The sequence below is a fragment of the Pollachius pollachius genome (assembly GCF_949987615.1).
Source record: "Pollachius pollachius genome assembly, chromosome: 2".
NCBI lineage: Eukaryota > Metazoa > Chordata > Actinopteri > Gadiformes > Gadidae > Pollachius > Pollachius pollachius.
This window is the reverse complement of record NC_136935.1, coordinates 51980805-51999887: the sequence shown is the minus strand read 5'-3', so window position 1 is coordinate 51999887 and position 19083 is coordinate 51980805. Positions and strand designations below refer to the sequence as shown.

The 19083-nt window shown below is 53.6% G+C and overlaps 2 protein-coding genes across 2 annotated transcripts in view; one reads left to right on the top strand and one right to left on the bottom strand.

Annotated features, from left to right (window-relative positions):
* The window catches only part of pdcd11 (programmed cell death 11), a gene marked incomplete at its 3' end in the record, with an annotated part of 30984 nt that extends 15079 nt beyond the window's left edge, over positions 1-15905 (top strand). The window contains exons 18-37 of the mRNA XM_079730408.1: positions 469-621; positions 1228-1340; positions 1847-2346; positions 2774-2836; positions 2932-3028; positions 3311-3400; positions 3933-4035; positions 4988-5165; positions 6623-6679; positions 6797-6919; positions 7245-7364; positions 8109-8277; positions 8846-8998; positions 9442-9561; positions 10194-10343; positions 11890-12140; positions 13915-14083; positions 14332-14485; positions 14791-14956; positions 15728-15905. Of these exons, the coding sequence (XP_079586534.1) occupies positions 469-621; positions 1228-1340; positions 1847-2346; positions 2774-2836; positions 2932-3028; positions 3311-3400; positions 3933-4035; positions 4988-5165; positions 6623-6679; positions 6797-6919; positions 7245-7364; positions 8109-8277; positions 8846-8998; positions 9442-9561; positions 10194-10343; positions 11890-12140; positions 13915-14083; positions 14332-14485; positions 14791-14956; positions 15728-15905 (3107 nt within the window). The remainder of the gene's footprint in view (positions 1-468; positions 622-1227; positions 1341-1846; positions 2347-2773; positions 2837-2931; positions 3029-3310; positions 3401-3932; positions 4036-4987; positions 5166-6622; positions 6680-6796; positions 6920-7244; positions 7365-8108; positions 8278-8845; positions 8999-9441; positions 9562-10193; positions 10344-11889; positions 12141-13914; positions 14084-14331; positions 14486-14790; positions 14957-15727) is intronic.
* A 1978-nt stretch (positions 15906-17883) lies between these two features.
* The window catches only part of LOC307070846 (RING finger protein 122), a gene marked incomplete at its 5' end in the record, with an annotated part of 4713 nt that continues 3513 nt past the window's right edge, over positions 17884-19083 (bottom strand). Inside the window, 4 exon segments of the mRNA XM_079729517.1 lie at positions 17884-18340; positions 18342-18365; positions 18367-18438; positions 18440-18443. Coding sequence (XP_079585643.1) covers positions 18314-18340; positions 18342-18365; positions 18367-18438; positions 18440-18443 — 127 coding nt within the window. The 3' untranslated portion in view covers positions 17884-18313.

Below are 19083 nucleotides of genomic sequence, written 5' to 3'. Positions count from 1 at the left end.
GTCTTATCCTAGCTCGATCTGTTGTATACGGGCAATGGGTTCACCTAGTGATGGTTAATGCTTGTCCCTCCCTTGGTTCTAAGAACATCCTTACTGTACCCGCAGAGATATATTGTTGTTTCTCTTTCTTCTGACTAATGGACTCAATGTTTTTAGGGCCGATACCGTTTTGTTTTTTTCATCAGCCTTAGCCGACGACCGATACGCGATACCGATTTTCTTGAGCCGATACTGCTTTTGCGCCCTCAATTTACATCATAAAAATGACACAATAATTAATACAAATGCTACAAGTCTCAATTTAAAAAAATAAAAAAATTTCAACCGTCTAAATCATTTCGAGGAAAAAGTATTTAAAAAAAATTGGCGAAAATAAATAAAAAATATAATAATATCGGCCAGCCAATATATCGGCCAATCACTATTAGTTTTGGATTAACGCGTGTGCTGGATGTCTTTGTCTTCCAGAAGGTTCCGGGGTGCAGGCGGAGCTGCTGGGGCTCACCGTGGGGCAGAAGCTCACGCTGGCCGTAGAGGAGGCTCTGGAGGAGGGCGGGGCCACCTTCAAGGCCGACGAGCTGACGGGCGTCGCCATAGCAGCCAGCAAGCATCACGTCCTAGGTGGGTTGGGGGTGGAGGAGAGAGAGCCCCGTGTGTGTGTGTGTGTGTGCGTGCGCGCGCCTGTCTTTGTGTGTGTGTGTGCTTGTTTCTTTGAGTGTGTGTGTGTCTCCTGATCCCAGAGATCAGGAGTGCATGCAAGACGTTAACGCTCCTTCTGGTCTTCAGATGGGACCGTTTGTCTGATGCTTGAGTGGTAGATCAGGAATCAGGATACGCTAAATAGACGTTTGTACTTCATGAGTGGCAAGAGGCTCAGGAGGTAGGGTGGGTCGGCTGGTCACCAGAAGGTTGCTGGTTCGAGTGTGGAGGTGTCCCTGAGCGAGACGCCCCCCCCTGACTGCTCCTGACCAGCTGGCTGTTGCCCTGCTCCGCCGTCTGTGGGTGAATGTGTGTATGAATGGGTGAATGTGAGGCAGTGTTGTAAAGCGCTTTGAGTGGCCGCCAGTTAGCAAAGCGCGGTATAAATGCAAATCCATTTAAAATTGACTATGAGATTGTTTATTGGGTCGACTCAAACTTGAAAGAGAAGTGAGGTTTCTAGTGAATTTTGAAGAGAGAGAACGATCCTGTTGGTTAAACTTTATCTGTATGTTTTATCCGTGCCAGGCGTGACCTTGACCCCGGGTCAGAAGGTCACGGCGGTGGTTCTCCAGGTTGACCTCCTCTCCGCCTGCGTCCACGTCTCCGTCCTCCCTAAGCTGCTGGCCAAGAAGAAATCGGTGAGTCTCTTCTGCCTCTTTGTCAATGCACTGCCGTTGTTTATGGCGTACAGCATTATGCCTCTCAGCATACATAGCATACAGCAATCTAAAGCAAATCTCAATCTCAAACCTTTTCTACTAGTGTGCCCCCCCCTCCTAAGATTTTATTTTCAGCAGAGTACCCCCTTCACACGAAAAGATTTTGGGAGTAAAAATACTGAATTTAGTGAGAAACATGGGTCTGTGCTTCATGCAACTGTTGGCCGAAAAAAATAAAAAATCTTCAGCCGCTTGTCCATTTTCTCGATTTTCTATTGCCTAGCTTTCACAATGGAAACTTACTCCGGGTGAAAAAAGATAGTTATATTTATGTTTTATTCTTTGAGTAATTTTTTGAGTACAACTTGCAGTAATCCAAAGGTCCCCTGGGGGTACGCGTACCTCCATTTGAGGACCGCTGGTCTAAAGACCCCCCCCCCCCACATCCTCCAGCCCTTCTCCTGATCCCTTTGACCCCCCCCCAGCTGGAGGCGGGCTCCCTGCTGGCCGTGATGGTGCAGCACGTGGACCAGGTCTTCGCCGTGGTCGCTTTCGAGAGCTCCGCCCGCCTGGCCGTGGTGCACGCCGCCTGCCACGTCAACGGCGTGTTCAGCGAGGCGGGCCACGTGAAGCCGGGCTCCGCCCTCTCCGTGGTGGTCACGGACCCGGCCTGCGCGGAGCTGCGGGGCCTGCCTCTGCTGCGCGTGGAGGCGGGCCCCTCCCGCCGCCCGGCGCCGCGCACCGCCGCCGCGTCGGAGAGCGAGGCGTCGCCGGGCCACGCCTACGGCGAGACGCTGGAGGGCGCGGTGCGCTCGGTGAAGCCCACGTGCGTGCTGGTGGCGCTGGACGGCGGCGGCACGGGGAGCGTGCACGTGTCCCAGATGGCGGACGACGTGGCGATCGGCAGCTTCCCCACGGCGCTGGTGGAGGTGGGCGCCCGGGTCCGGGCCCGGGTCATCGGGGGGCGGGAGGCCAGCAGCCACCGGTGAGCTGAGAGGCTCCTCCCACAGAGACCGCCGTGTTAGACCGCCATGTAGAGACCGCCATGTTAGACCGCCCTGTTAGACCGCCCTGTTAGACCGCCGTGTTAGACCGCCATGTAGAGACCGCCGTGTTAGACCGCCGTGTTAGACCGCCATGTAGAGACCGCCGTGTTAGACCGCCGTGTTAGACCGCCATGTAGAGACCGCCGTGTTAGACCGCCATGTAGAGACCGCCATGTTAGACCACCATGTTAGACGGCCATTTTAGACCGCCATGGTCTCTAAGGGTTGTTACAGAGACCTCAGTTCTTTAAGTGTTATTACCAGAGGCTGCTTAGAGACCTCAGTTCTTTAAGTGTTAACGAGGCCACTTATCGACATCTGTTCTTAAGTGTTATTAACGTAGCTGTGTCTCTCTTTGTGTTTCAGCTTCCTGCCCTTCTCTCACCCCAACTTCAAATACTCGATTCCCGAGCTCACTCTGGTTCCCAGGTACCCGCCTGCCCGTCTGTCTGTCTGGTTGTCTAGTCTCAATACGTCACACAGGCATTGGTTAACCTTTCTCCCTCCCTCTTGCTCGCCCCCAGTAAGCTGGACGAGAGTGTAAAGCTATACCCAGTGAAGCCACGGGAGAAACTGGGAAGCTTGAAGCCTGGACAACAAATCACATGCTTTGTATCAAAGGTACGTTACTGGGATGAACACTTCCATTATTAATTTATTTATTTATTTGCGTGTGTGTGTGTCCTGGCACTTATCCTATCCTTACCCAAGCTATCTGTGTTGTACAAGGGGAATGGGTTAACCTATTGATTGTTAGTGCTTGGCACTTGGTTCTATGAACACCCTTACAAATGTACTTATTGTAAATCGCTTTGGATTAAAGCTTTTTTCTAAATGCCCTCAATGTAAATGTGAATCTATATAAGGTGCATCTGCAATGCTGACTGGTTCCTCTGTCCCCAGTACAACACAGAGAGGAAGAGTCTGGAGGTCAGCACAGACCCGTCTCTCACCGGGATAATCGACCTGCTGGACCTCGTCAAAGACCCCAAGGTGAGTTCAGCTCCAACGTGAAGGAAGGTCTGGTTAATTAACCCTGTTCACTGGGTCTGAGACGTCTGGTTATAAAGCCCCTTCTAGTGTGCAAACAGAATGCAACCACCGCTCATTCTTACCATCATTCCAACCCTTTGGACATGGATGTAAACTCACAAAACCTTTTTCTGTCACATTCTGTATCTGCAATCATCTGAGGCAATAGAGAACGGACATTAGCTCTATAGATCCGGAAGCTCTTTCTACACTACACTCGAATATAAACTCTTGGTTATTTCCTAACACAAACTACTTTGAATGTCATCTATAGTTGCTGGGAACCAAATGTACTCATTGTTTGATGCACCTGTAAGCTGTGTGACTTCTGCCCAAAGATTAATGAAAAGTGTATGTCTTCTTCATGCACCCTTTAAAACTGTTATGTGTTCCTGTAGGAGGCTATGGTGCTCTGATGTTAAAGCTGTGTGTTATGTTCCTGTAGGAGGCTATGGTATTTTGATGTTTAAAGCTGTGTGTTATGTTCCTGTAGGAGGCTGGCCACCCAGAGAAACTGTACAAGAGCGGCCAGGCGATGAGCGCCACGGTGGTCGAGGCCTCGTCCAAACCCTACCGCTTCTCCCTGTCGCTCAACGGTGGGTCCGCCGCCTGGCTGCTAGTCTGGACCTAGCTCGTTAGCTGCTAGTCTGGACTTGGCTCATTAGCTGCTGGCCTAGCTGCTAGTCTGGACCTAGCTCGTTAGCTGCTAGCCTAGCTGCTCGTCTAGAACTAGCTCATTAGCTGCTAGCCTTGCTACTTGTCCGTACCTAGCTCGTTAGCTGCTAGCCTAGCTGCTCGTCTAGAACTAGCTCATTAGCTGCTAGCCTTGCTGCTTGTCCGTACCTAGCTCGTTAGCTGCTAGCCTAGCTGCTCGTCTGGACCTAGCTCGTTAGCTGCTAGCCTAGCTGCTCGTCTGGACCTAGCTCGTTAGCTGCTAGCCTAGCTGTTCGCCTGGACCTAGCTCGTTAGCTGCTAGCCTAGCTGCTAGACTAGACCTAGCTCTTTAGCTGCTAGCCTGGACCTAGCTCGTTAGCTGCTGGCCTAGCTGCTAGTCTGTCCTCATGCTCAATGTTTCTCTTTAGTTCGTAGCGTTCTAACCCTTTTACCATCGGATTAACAAATGGTTAAACCAATGGTTAAACCATTCAACCTTAAACCACTCCCCTTGTCTATGTTTACTGGTTACTGTTTACCATGTGCAACACCAACTAGTCCACTGGGGCTGGAGGGAGCCTTAAAGCTATGGTCGGCAGTTTGACCATTCAGCATATTGTTGTCATGCATGTTGAAATTCTCTTTATAACCAGACAGCAAAAAATGTAATGTCAACCAGCTATGGATGTATGGACTGGATGGCCAATCCATACATCTAGCTAGCTAGCCCGCTAGTCTGGTGTTTTGGGGGTGTGGCTTGAGGGCGGGGGTGGGGGTTCATTCAGAGTGTTTCTCTGAACGGCCTACCCCAGCTTTAACTGGTTCCAGAAAACCAGATCCACAGGAATTAGTCAGTCAGAACCTCCCAGTAAGACCTCTGTTCCCCCCCCCCAGGTCTGCAGCAGCTGGAGCCAGGGGTCGTGACCCTGGGCATGGTGATGAACATCGACCCCGGCCGGGGTCTGCTGATCCGGCTGCCCTCCAACGCCACGGGGACCGTCTCCATGACGCAGCTGACGGACTGCTATCGCAGGGACCCCCTGAAGGCCTTCAGCAAGGACCAGGTCCTCAGGTGGGCCTACTGCTCTAGTGGAGGCCTCTGGGTGGAGCTCTGTCTACTGCTCTACTGGGGGCCTCTGGGTGGAGCTCTGTCTACTGCTCTACTGGAGGCCTCTGGGTGGAGCTCTGTCTACTGCTCTACTGGAGGCCTCTGGGTGGAGCTCTGTCTACTGCTCTACTGGAGGCCTCTGGGTGGAGCTCTGTCTACTGCTCTACTGGAGGCCTCTGGGCGGAGCTCTGTCTACTGCTCTACTGGAGGCCTCTGGGTGGAGCTCTGTCTACTGCTCTACTGGAGGCCTCTGGGTGGAGCTCTGTCTACTGCTCTACTGGAGGCCTCTGGGTGGAGGTCTGTCTACTGCTCTACTGGAGGCCTCTGGGTGGAGCTCTGTCTACTGCTCTACTGGAGGCCTCTGGGTGGAGCTCTGTCTACTGCTCTACTGGAGGCCTCTGGGTGGAGCTCTGTCTACTGCTCTACTGGAGGCCTCTGGGTGGAGCTCTGTCTACTGCTCTACTGGGGGCCTCTGGGTGGAGCTCTGTCTACTGCTCTACTGGAGGCCTCTGGGTGGAGCTCTGTCTACTGCTCTACTGGAGGCCTCTGGGTGGAGCTCTGTCTACTGCTCTACTGGGGGCCTCTGGGTGGAGCTCTGTCTACTGCTCTACTGGAGGCCTCTGGGTGGAGCTCTGTCTACTGCTCTACTGGAGGCCTCTGGGTGGAGCTCTGTCTACTGCTCTAGTGGAGGCCTCTGGGTGGAGCTCTGTCTACTGCTCTACTGGGGGCCTCTGGGTGGAGCTCTGTCTACTGCTCTACTGGAGGCCTCTGGGTGGAGCTCTGTCTACTGCTCTAGTGGAGGCCTCTGGGTGGAGCTCTGTCTACTGCTCTACTGGAGGCCTCTGGGTGGAGCTCTGTCTACTGCTCTACTGGAGGCCTCTGGGTGGAGCTCTGTCTACTGCTCTACTGGAGGCCTCTGGGTGGAGCTCTGTCTACTGCTCTACTGGAGGCCTCTGGGTGGAGCTCTGTCTACTGCTCTACTGGAGGCCTCTGGGTGGAGCTCTGTCTACTGCTCTACTGGAGGCCTCTGGGTGGAGCTCTGTCTACTGCTCTACTGGAGGCCTCTGGGTGGAGCTCTGTCTACTGCTCTACTGGAGGCCTCTGGGTGGAGCTCTGTCTACTGCTCTACTGGGGGCCTCTGGGTGGAGCTCTGTCTACTGTTGTACCGGTTCCTCTAGAATGCAGCATCCGAGAAAAATGCCTGGCCACCCTTAGCCTTAGAGTTAGCGTCTCGACGACGCAACAGGTTTTAGAGCACATTTCAAACCACACAACGTTTGCATTCTACCTTTTCTTTCTATGGTTAATTAAAATGTTAACCCTAGAAAGTCCCGGAGAATGTTTACTTTCAGGCTTAGAAGAAACTAATGTTTGACTGAGGACTCATCCTAAAGGTGTTTCCTGAATCCTTCTCTCCTCAGATGTTTCCTTCTGGGGACTAAAGATGACAAGTGGCAGCTGTCTCTGCGTCAGTCGAGGTACGACGAGTTCTGCAGCTCACCACTCTACAGACTCCTCTTGTGTCTGGCTAATGTCTGGGCGAATGATTGGGGATAGCGTTGGGACTAATCTCGGACGGTCTTTGCCCCCCCCAGGGTCACCCCGGACCTCGCCCCGGCGGCCAAGGACCCCGAGGTCCTGTCCACCGATGCCCTGAAGCCCGGAACACTCATCAGGGGCTACGTCAAGTCAGCAGGGGAGCAGGGGGTCCTAGTCAGGTAACAGGAACACACCCGCACATACGCAGAGACACATGTACGCACACGCATATACACACGCAGATATACACACATGTATACACAAACACACGCATATGTATGTACACCCAAGGAGCACTCATATGAATATACACCCATACGCGCATAAACACACACCCACAAGCACATAAACACACACAAACGCTCGCATAAACACACGCATGCATAAACGCACTCACTTACTCACTCACTACACCAACGGGCAGACATTGGAGTAAAACGTCTCATTCAGTCGTCTTGTGATCCCGCGGTGGTTGTTAACACGTGGTCGCCCTCGCTCCACCAGGCTGTCCGGGAGCATCACAGGCATAGCCCTCCTCCACAAGGCCTCCAAATTCTACGTCAGCCCCAAAGTGCTGAGCCAACACCTGCCCACCTCCACCCTGCTCACCACTAGCATCATCGGGTGAGTCCCCCCCCCCCCCCCCCCCCTTCTGTTTGCAGCTTGTTGAACCACAAGCTTCATTCATATCGGGATTCAGAGGCTGGCATGTGGCTCAGGAGGTAGAGCGGGTCGACTGGTAACCGGAAGGTTGCTGGTTCGATCCCCGGCTCCTCCTAGCGGAGTGTCGAGGTGTCCCTGAGCGAGACGCCCCCCCCCCGACTGCTCCTGACCAGCTGGCTGTCGCCCTGCGTGGCTGACTCCGCCGTCGGTGTGTGGATGAATGGGTGAATGTTAGGCAGTATTGTAAAGTGCTTTGAGTGGCCGCTGGTTAGAAAGGCGCAGTATAAATGCAGTCTGTTTATTATGGAAGTCAAATTAACCTCGTTCTAATCCATACATTATACTCAGTGATTTCCAGACCGCTCAGAACGACCTAGAACCCGTTTCTACGTCTAGAAGATCTGGTTGATGACCGCTCAGTAAACGAGGAGGGGCAGAGGACTATTCAGCACTCTGTCCCATCATACGATACCACTTTATCAATCCTCCATAGGGGAAATTAGTTTGTTACAATAGCCCCGCAGCAGTGGAAATAACACGATAAAAGTAAATAAAATACAATAAGAATACAAAGTACTAATACAAACAAAAGCAGACGCTAAGGGTAAATGCTAAACTAAATGCTAAAAGTAAGGAGAAGACAAATGGGGCACACAAAAATAGACGGTCTGAACAGTATAAATGATGAATCCTCGTCCTCCTCAGTTTCGACCCGGAGACCCAGCTGGTGGAGCTGTCTCTGCTGGCCCAGGACACCAAGAAGTCGGACGTCCTGCCCGAGGCCCTGGGGCTGCCACTGCGGCCCCCCGAGGAGCAGAAGGGGGAGCTCGCCGCCCGGATGAAGAGGAAGGCCGCACTGATGGAGGCGCTGAAGGTTGTGCATCCTGCCCGTGGGGGCGTGTCCCCGAGGGTCCTTGTTTGTGCTCGAGTGTCCCTGAGCATCCCAGCATGTTGTGGCCTCTCCTAGCAATTTATTTTTTCATCTTTATTTAACCAGGGAGAAATCACATTGGAATATATATCTCTGTTACAAGTGAGCACTGGCCAAGGTAGCAGCACACAGATAACATAGGACTAGCCTCTCCTAGCATGTGCTAGGCTCTCCTAGCGTGCTCTAGCCTCTCCTAGCGTGTGCTAGGCTCTCCTAGCATGCTCTAGGCTCTCCTAGCGTGTTCATCCCCTCCCTTGAAGTAGCTCCCTCATGTCCTCATGAAGTGATAAAGATCTCCGATAAGTCTGTGTTCTCTAATGTATCTGAATGTGTTGGAGGAGAATTCATAAGAACACACTGGACATGGTATTCGTCACTGGACATAGTCTTCGTCACTTTAATCTTTGCACCATATTTCCAAATGTGTCTGCAGTACTTTATAGTGGGCAATGCCACACAGCCAACATTTAGACATCATAGTGAAGAGCTCCGGTCTTGTGGTGTCTTTCAGACCAAGGCTGAGATCAAGTCCAAGAAGATGAAGATGATGAAGATTGAGGAGCAGCGAATACAGGAGGCTCAGAGCGGCCCTGACGTGTACTTCAGAGAAGGAGAGGAGGAGGAGGAGGAGGAGGAGAAGAAGAAGAAGGAAGCCCCTAAGAAGGTAAACATGTCTGGTCAGCAGGTTCTAACGCTGGCCAATCAAAACCTGGGGGCTTTGGCCAGACCCAAGAGAAGGGAATTAATACTAAATGTATCCCTGCACATTATATTATATTAGAGTATGAATGTTGTAATTAACCATGTTAGTTTTAAATTCTGATCTGACGGACAGCTTCATAGTAGTTTTCCACACAGCATCACGGTAACTCAGATGTTCCTGGGTTTCCTGCAACAACAAGGGAGGGTTAGGGTTAGGAGTAAACGGTGGATCAGAACAATCAGTGTTTCACTGGGGCTGACCTCAGTCAGAGTAGACCCAGCTGCTGATGAACATGAATATCTAACTGCTTTGTCTCTGTCTCTGTGTGTGTCTCTCTGTCTGTGTGTGTGTGTGTGTGTGTGTGTGTGTGTGTGTGTGTGTGTGTGTGTGTGTGCTTTGACCAGGTCAAGGCTGTGGTCACTGTGGATAAGAAGAAGAAGAGAAAGGCGAAGAAGGGGCGACCAGAGGACAGCGACAGCGGGGTGGAAGTGTCCTGCAGGGAAGAGGAGACGACAAGGACCCAGGTAACACCGGAGGGGATCTGCCAGTAAGAAAGTGAAAGGGAACTTTGAGGAGCCGATACTATTTTTTCGGAACTTAGTGACGTTCCGATACCAATTTTTCGGAATCTAGAGATGTTACGATGCAATTTTTTCGGAACCTAGAGATGTTACGATGCAATTTTTTCGGAACCTAGAGATGTTCCGATACAATTTTTTCCTGTCCGATTCATGACCTTGAGTATCAGCCGATCCGGAGTAAAAACCGTCACAGCATCTAGCATTGTAACTACTAACATCACTGGTTCTGATCGAAGGGTTCTCCTACGACGACAGCAACGCATAGCCGGTTCACTTACTGAAGAAAGATTTATAATCTATTATTTGGTTATTCATTTGTATTCTTGTAGTTAAGCGTGAGCATCCATGTTTTCCCGTCTTGGCAGCTCGGACGAGGGTAGGTCGCAGATGGCACGTTTCCCGTTCCGATTCGCCGTGTATTAAATGAGTCACGTGATGGTATCGGATCAGTGCGTAGAATTGTGTACTCGCCGATACCCGATACTTCATTGTGGGCAGTATCGGAGGGACCCTGGTCGGTCTCTACGTCGTGGACGTGAACACGTTTGCCCCCCCCCCCCCCCCCCCCCCCCCAGCAGGTAAAGCCCTCGGCCCCCGCCCGCCTGCAGGTGTCAGCCGGGTTCTCCTGGGACCTGGGTCTGAACTCCCTGAGGCCGGCCGTCGTGGAGCCCCAGAACCAGGACGGGGACAGCAGCGAGGGGGAGGAGAGCGAGGAGACGGACAAGGTAGGACCCCCCGCTGGTGCCATGAGGGTGAGGGGCGGGGTCACAGGGTACCTCACGGTACCATGCGACACACGGCCCACCATGCAGCGATTCTGCGATAATCAATATGGTGTGAGACAATGCTATAGCGATACATCACGATATATGTCTAACGAGTAAAACAAAATGACTGAAAAAGTGCTGAACTTCTGTATTTATTCACGGTCAAAACTGTTTTTCAGCTAGCGTCTTTGGCTAGTTAACTTCTGTTCAAGTTTCCTTCATTCAAGTGTTGAGGGCCGCCTGGAGCAGCAGGGAAATCTGTTCAGAGCGCCTTATTTTAGTAATTTAAATATCGATGCTTCGGGCGAATTCCTGTCTTAACTCTTCAGGAAAAAAGCCATAATAATACAATAAATAATAATAAAAATATATCGATATTTGGCGCCAGTGCATCGATTCTCGCAGCGCACAAAGAAGGGCGACGCTATATCGCCCTATTGGTGTTATGCCCCAACCCCATGTCGTTGGCTTTCTACTTTGACTGACGTCTTTTCTTGCTCCTTGTAACAGTAGGCGGTCATTAAGTTTGTTTGATAATACAAGGATAACTTGTTAGTAACCGAGGCGTTGATATCCACTCTAACCCTGGTTGACCAGCACCAGGACGATGTTACGGGTTACACTGAACAGATGCCGTAGAGCGCCCCCCTCAGGCATGGGGGTAACAATGCATACTGTTGACTATCAATGGTATGAATAACGGCAGGCTCCACTTTAATTCTATGCTCTGTAGTCTTTCCTTTCCATACTCTTTCTGTGTATCTTTAGTAAAGAGAAGATGAAATAAGTTGTATTTCCTTGATCCCAGATGGGAAATGAAGGGGGAGAAACATTAGAAAGTACACAACATTGATAACAACAATAAAGAGTGTTGTAGGATACCATAGTCAGGCGGTCAATCGAGTTATAGCAGACGTTGCATATGTATTTTAGGTAGTTTATTGAACATGTTTAGCATATCACATACGCCAAACCTCAAGACCATCAGTCTTCTCCTATCTCGTCCTGAAGTCTCTGCGCCTCCTTCTCCTCATGAAGTCACCAAACATGGCTCTCAGTTCTGTGACTTGTGGCTCTGGCCTTGTTCCCTGATGCTGCTTAAAGAGGATGAGTTGATCCTGATCCTCCAGGGAGGTATGACGATGGTCCACAGGTGTTGCTTAGAGAGGCTCTGACTGTCGTCTGTGATATGCTAAGCATATTTAATAAACCGTCTCAAAAGCATCTGCAAAACATGTTTAATCTCGCCGGTCTACGGCCGCCTACGACAGGGATGCAAATGAACCAGGGACTGCGGATGAAAAGTAGTTTTTTTTTTTTTACTAATTCTGGCATATTTAAATGGTGTTTTTTAAACGACAATGTTCATAAACATGCATGGTCCCTATCAAAAATAAACCAACAGATAAATTAATAAAAAAGAGTAGAAATAAACAGTGAATATATATGCGCACTGAAGGGGAGTCGGAGCTAACCGTGCATCTGTCTGTGGTCCTCCTCCCAGCCTCAGAAGAAAAGCAAGCAGCAGCAGGAGCAGGAGCAGAAGGAGGAGGAGAAGGCTCTGGCGCGGCGGGAGCTGCAGCTGATGGAGCCCGGCCTGCGGCCCCAGGACGCGGCTTCCTTCGAGCGCCTGCTGCTGGCCTCCCCCAACAGCTCCCTGCTGTGGCTGCAGTACATGGCCAACCACCTGCAGGCCACGCAGATAGAGCAGGCCCGCAGCGTGGCCGAGAGGGCCCTGAAGACCATCTCCTTCAGGTCAGAGCTCATTGTTACACAGCCCCTGACCCTGAAGGCCATCAACCACTAACCCTGTAGACCATCAACCACTAACCCTGAAGGCCATCAACCACTAACCCTAACAACCATCAGCCTCTAACCCTAACCCTGAAGACCATCAACCACTACCCGAAGGCCATCAACCACTAACCCTGACCCTGAAGACCATCAACCACTAACCCTGAAGGCCATCAACCACTAACCCTAGCCCTAACCCTGAAGACCATCAACCACTAACCCTAACCCTAACGACCATCAACCACTAACCCTGAAGGCCATCAACCACTAACCCTGAAGGCCATCAACCACTAACCCTAGCCCTAACCCTGAAGACCATCAACCACTAACCCTAACCCTAACGACCATCAACCACTAACCCTGAAGGCCATCAACCACTAACCCTGAAGGCCATCAGCCTCTAACCCTAACCCTGAAGACCATCAACCACTAACCCTGAAGACCATCAACCACTAACCCTGAAGGCCATCAACCACTAACCCTGACCCTGTAGACCATCAACCACTAACCCTGACCCTGTAGACCATCAATCACTAACCCTGACCCTGAAGGCCATCAACCACTAACCCTAACCCTGATCCTGACCCTGAAGACCATCAACCACTAACCCTGAAGGCCATCAACCACTAACCCTAACCCTGACCCTGACCCTGAAGACCATCAACCACTAACCCTGAAGGCCATCAACCACTAACCCTAACCCTGACCCTGACCCTCATCAACCACTAACCCTGAAGGCCATCAACCACTAACCCTAACCCTGACCCTGAATACCATCAACCACTAACCCTGAAGGCCATCAACCACTAACCCTAACCCTGACCCTGACTACCATCAACCACTAACCCTGAAGGCCATCAACCACTAACCCTAACCCTGACCCTGAAGACCATCAACCACTAACCCTGAAGGCCATCAACCACTAACCCTAACCCTGACCCTGACCCTGAAGACCATCAACCACTAACCCTGAAGGCCATCAACCACTAACCCTGACCCTGTAGACCATCAACCACTAACCCTGACCCTGTAGACCATCAACCACTAACCCTGAAGGCCATCAACCACTAACCCTAACCCTGACCCTGACCCTGAAGACCATCAACCACTAACCCTGAAGGCCATCAACCACTAACCCTAACCCTGACCCTGAAGACCATCAACCACTAACCCTGAAGGCCATCAACCACTAACCCTAACCCTGACCCTGATCCTCATCAACCACTAACCCTGAAGGCCATCAACCACTAACCCTAACCCTGACCCTGAATACCATCAACCACTAACCCTGAAGGCCATCAACTACTAACCCTAACCCTGACCCTGACCCTGAATACCATCAACAACTAACCCTGAAGGCCATCAACCACTAACCCTAACCCTGAAGACCATCAACCACTAACCCTGAAGGCCATCAACCACTAACCCTGAAGGCCATCAACCACTAACCCTGACCCTGTAGACCATCAACCACTAACCCTGACCCTGTAGACCATCAACCACTAACCCTGACCCTGAAGGCCATCAGCCTCTAACCCTAACCCTGAAGACATCCCCTTCAGGTCCGTCACAGAGCACTTTACAGGAACAAGTCAGACAGGGGAGCCCTCCTCCTCCAGGGAGGAGCAGGAGAAGCTGAACGTGTGTTTAACTCCTGGTGTTGTTCTCCTCCTCCAGGGAGGAGCAGGAGAAGCTGAACGTGTGTTTAACTCCTGGTGTTGTTCTCCTCCTCCAGGGAGGAGCAGGAGAAGCTGAACGTGTGGGTGGCTCTGCTGAACCTGGAGAACATGTACGGCTCGGAGGAGAGCCTGAAGAAGGTGTTTGAGCACGCGCAGACCTTCTGCGAGCCCATGCCCGTTTACCAGCAGCTGGCCGACATCTACGCCCGCTCCAACAAGATGAAGGTACGCCCCGGGGCCCCGAACCCACACCCTGCTGGAGGGAGAGGGAGATCCCCGGCTCCTCCTAGCAGAGCAGAGAAATGAACCAGGAGTGGTCGACTATCAATGAAAAGCGTCATTAAAGCAACACAGACCAGAGCACTTCGACTGGGCCGCTTCTCCCAAACCACACTCGAATAATATCTCTGCCAATCGCAGCGACTGCACTTATGATTTTAAAGCGTCTGTCTCTGTCTCCCCCCCTCCCCCAGGAGGCGGAGTCTCTGTACCGGACGATGGTGAAGCGCTTCCGGCAGCAGAAGGGCTCGTGGCTGAGCTACGGCGGCTTCCTGCTGCAGCAGGGCCAGAGCGACGCGGCCAGCGCTCTCCTGCAGAGGGCGCTGAAGAGCCTGCCCTCCACCGACAGTGAGACGCACGCACTTAGCATCGTGTAGCAGCCTATCCTCGCTGTGTTGTATACGGGGAACGGGTGAACCTAGTGATAGCGAGGGCTTGGCACCTGGTTCTATCAACATCCTTGCTGTCTTTCTTCTGACAAATGTCCTTATTGTGAGACGCTTTGGGTAAAAGCGTCTTGATAAACGCCCTCAATGTAAATGGAAGTCACCTCATTCAGTGAAGTAGAATCCCCTAAATTTCCTCCAGCTTCCCTAAAGCTCCACTCTCTTACCCTCTGCCCCCCTCCCCCCCTCCCCCTCTTCCCCCCCCAGGCGTGGAGCTGATCTCTAAGTTCGCTCAGCTGGAGTACCAGTACGGCGACACAGAGCGCGGCCGCGCAATGCTGGACAAGATCCTGGGGACGTACCCCAAGAGGACGGACCTGTGGTCGGTCTTCATGGACCTTACCATCAAACACGGCTCCCAGAAGGACGTCAGGTAGGGGCCACACTCGCGTTACCGGCTAGGGGCCACACACTCGTTACCGGCTCGGGGCCACACACTCGTTACCGGCTAGGGGCCACACACTCGTTACCGGCTAGGGGCCACACACTCGTTACCGGCTCGGGGCCACACACTCGTTACCGGCTCGGGGCCACACACTCGTTACCGGCTAGGGGCCACACACTCGTTACCGGCTAGGGGCCACACACTCGTTACCGGCTCGGGGCCACACACTCGTTACCGGCTCGGGGCCACACACTCGTTACCGGCTAGGGGCCACACACTCGTTACCGGCTAGGGGCCACACACTCGTTACCGGCTAGGGGCCACACACTCGTTACCGGCTAGGGGCCACACACTCGTTACTGGGTTGGGACGACGTGGCTCAGGAGGTAGAGCAGGCTGGCTGGTAACCAGAAGGTCGCTAGTTCGATCCCCGGCTCCTCCTAGTGGAGTGTGGAGGTGTCCCTGAGCGAGACGCCCCCCCCTGACTGCTCCTGACCAGCTGGCTGTCGCCCTGCGGGGCTGACTCCGCCGTCGGTGCATGAATGGGTGAATGTGAGGCAGTATGTAAAGCGCTTTGAGTGGCCACTGGATAGAAAAGCGCTGTATAATTGCAGTCAATTACAAGTATGTTTTTACTGGGGACCCAGAGTCAGATCACCCCCATAAACCTACTGGACTATCCTGCCCGCAGTATTATTAAGACTACCCTCAGCCCCCAGCCTCCCTGTTAACTCCTCCTCCCCCCTCCCCCCCACCCAGGGCGCTGTTCGACCGCGCGATCCACCTCAGCGTGGCGGTCAAGAAGGTCAAGTTCTTCTTCAAGCGCTACCTGGACTACGAGAAGAAGCATGGCACGCCGGAGAGCGTCCAGACGGTGAAGGAGAAGGCGCTGGAGTTCGTAGAGGGGGAGAGAGGGGGGAGACAGGCCGCCTGCTAGAGGGGGAGAGAGGGGGGAGACAGGCCGCCTGATAGGGGGGGAGAGAGGGGATAGAGGGGGGAGACAGGCCGCCTGCTGGGGGGGAGAGAGGGGGGAGACAGGCCGCCTGCTAGAGGGGGAGAGAGGGGGGAGACAGGCCGCCTGCTAGGGGGGGAGAGAGGGGGGAGACAGGCCGCCTGCTAGAGGGGGAGAGAGGGGGGAGACAGGCCGCCTGCTAGGGGGGGAGAGAGGGGGGAGACAGGCCGCCTGCTGGGGGGGAGAGAGGGGGGAGACAGGCCGCCTGCTGGGGGGGAGAGAGGGGGGAGACAGGCCGCCTGCTGGGGGGGAGAGAGGGGGGAGACAGGCCGCCTGCTGGGGGGGAGAGAGGGGGGAGACAGGCCGCCTGCTGGGGGGGGAGAGAGGGGGGAGACAGGCCGCCTGCTGGGGGGGAGAGAGGGGGGAGACAGGCCGCCTGCTAGGGGGGGAGAGAGGGGGGAGACAGGCCGCCTGCTAGGGGGGGAGAGAGGGGGGAGACATGCCGCCTGCTAGGGGGGGAGAGAGGGGGGAGACAGGCCGCCTGCTAGGGGGGAGAGAGGGGGGAGACAGGCCGCCTGCTAGGGGGGAGAGAGGGGGGAGACAGGCCGCCTGCTAGGGGGGGAGAGAGGGGGGAGAGAGGGGGGAGACAGGCCGCCTGCTAGGGGGGGAGAGAGGGGGGAGAGAGGGGGGAGACAGGCCGCCTGCTGGGGGGGGAGAGAGGGGGGAGAGAGGGGGGAGACAGGCCGCCTGCTGGGGGGGAGAGAGGGGGGAGACAGGCCGCCTGCTGGGGGGGAGAGAGGGGGGAGACAGGCCGCCTGCTGGGGGGGAGAGAGGGGGGAGACAGGCCGCCTGCTGGGGGGGAGAGAGGGGGGAGACAGGCCGCCTGCTGGGGGGGAGAGAGGGGGGAGACAGGCCGCCTGCTGGGGGGGAGAGAGGGGGGAGACAGGCCGCCTGCTGGGGGGGGAGAGAGGGGGGAGACAGGCCGCCTGCTGGGGGGGAGACGCAGCCCCCAGTCCAACAGATGATGGTGTTGACGCAGGTGATGGTTGCCAAGGTGATGGTCACCCTGGTGACGGTTACCGTGGCGATGTCCAGGGGAATCCTCTTCTCGTGCGATGGACAGATCATCACAGCTTCTCAAACCAGATTTCAGTCTTTGAAGATAAGTTCTGCGTCTGGACTTTAAGGAGAAGATTTTTTATTCTGTATTTTGTATGGATGTGTTGCATTTACCGTTCTGTTTCTTTTCTTTTTATTAAAACAAAAATAACTTGGAGTTTTGTTGTTTCCTCTATCATTGCAATGACATGACTTTTTATTTTTAAAAGCAACAAGTACAAAATAACAATATATATTTATAAGGACACGTTTACGTACAGTAACACACGCGAATGCAAGACTAACACGCAATCGGCCTCTCTGAAGTTAACGAACGCGTCCTGGGACGGTTAACGAGACTTCTACACCGGCCTGGAGAATCTACTGTTGACAACACACACCCCTCCACCTCCTTCCTCCTCCTCCTCCGTCTCCTCCTCCATCTCCTTCCTCCTCCTCCTCCTCCTACGTTGGCAGTACTGAGAGGATGTCCGTATGCGGCACGAGGTGAAGAGGGTAAATGAAAGGTTTGTGCTGGCTGATAATGTTAAAGCGTGATGTGACGCCACCACAGTGAAAATCTGCCTTTTCCTTTGTTTTGGTGACATCCCAAGTGGGCGTGTCCACCTAGGTAGATGGACAGATCAGCAACGGTCCACTGGGACGGCTGGTAGACTGATTCACTGGCGTTTAGCTAGACACGCCCACTAGTGATGTCACCAAAACGCAGATTTACAGGCTTGTAACGGCTGATCACACTCACACCTGGTGGCGTCATGTCACCTCTTCAACCTCCCCACCCCCCCCACCCCTGAGATATAAAGACAACCACAGTCCTATATCCCCCCCACCCCTCTCCCTACAGGTCCTGTTGGGTTGTCCCAACAATACTCCCAGTCCATCACTGGGGACAAGGTTCCACAAAGTCCCACCGATGTCTTTTGTGTATTTGGTCAATGAAGGTGAAGACCAGGTGGGCGTGTCCGTATCTGGGGTCACCATGGAGACCAGCACTGAGCGGTGCCACTCGATCCAATCAACAAAGATGAATCCAGAAGACGTAAAGCATCTCTTCTGGGTTCATTAGAATGCTGTCGTTAAGAGCCTGGTCCTGTTGGCTACGCCCCCTCCTCCCCTGATTGGTCTACACCTCCTACGGTCCAGGTGCCCCTCCTGATTGGTCTAGACCTCCTCCGGGTCCAGGGCCCCCCCGATTGGTCTAGACCTCCTCCGGGTCCAGCCCCCCCCCGATTGGTCTAGACCTCCTCTGGTTCCAGGGGCCCCTCCTGATTGGTCTAGACCTCCTCCGGGTCCAGGGGCCCCGTCCTGATTGGCCCCCGGTGGAGGCCTCCGGCTGCAGGCGGAGGATGGGCTTGTTGCACATCGGACACACGCTGCGGATCTCCAGCCACTTCAATAAAGCACCTGCAGGGACAGACCGGGGCTTAGAGACAGCACTTAGGGACAGACCGGGGCTTAGAGACAACACTTAGGGACGGACCGGGCTTAGAGACAGCATCGGGGCTTAGAGACGGACCGGGGCTTAGAGACAGCACTTAGGGACAGACCGGGGCTTTCATCGGGGCTTAGAGACAGCACTTAGGGGACGGACCGGGGCCTAGAGACAGCAATTAGGGACAGACGGGGGCTTAGAGACAGCATCGGGGCTTAGAGACAGCACTTAGGGACGGACCGGGGCTTAGAGACAGCACTTAGGGACAACAACGGGTCTTAGAGACAGCATCGGGGCTTAGAGACCGCACTTAGGGACAGCACCGGGCCTAGTCCGGGGCTTAGAGACAGCACCAGGGCTGAGACATAACCGGGGCTTAGAGAGCACCGAGGCATAGAGACAGCACCGGGGCTTGGCGACAGCCTGGCCCCTGGGGCTTAGCTCCATCATCGGGGTTTAGTTATTAAATGAGCGGGTTTGCATTGGATTAGAGTGGCACTTAAACTCGTTTTATTATACATGCTCCCATTAGCACCCTCTGGTGGTGGGAGTTGTGGCTGCGCTTCTGAATGACGTCAAGATGTTATTTACTTACTTCGAATTATATAAACT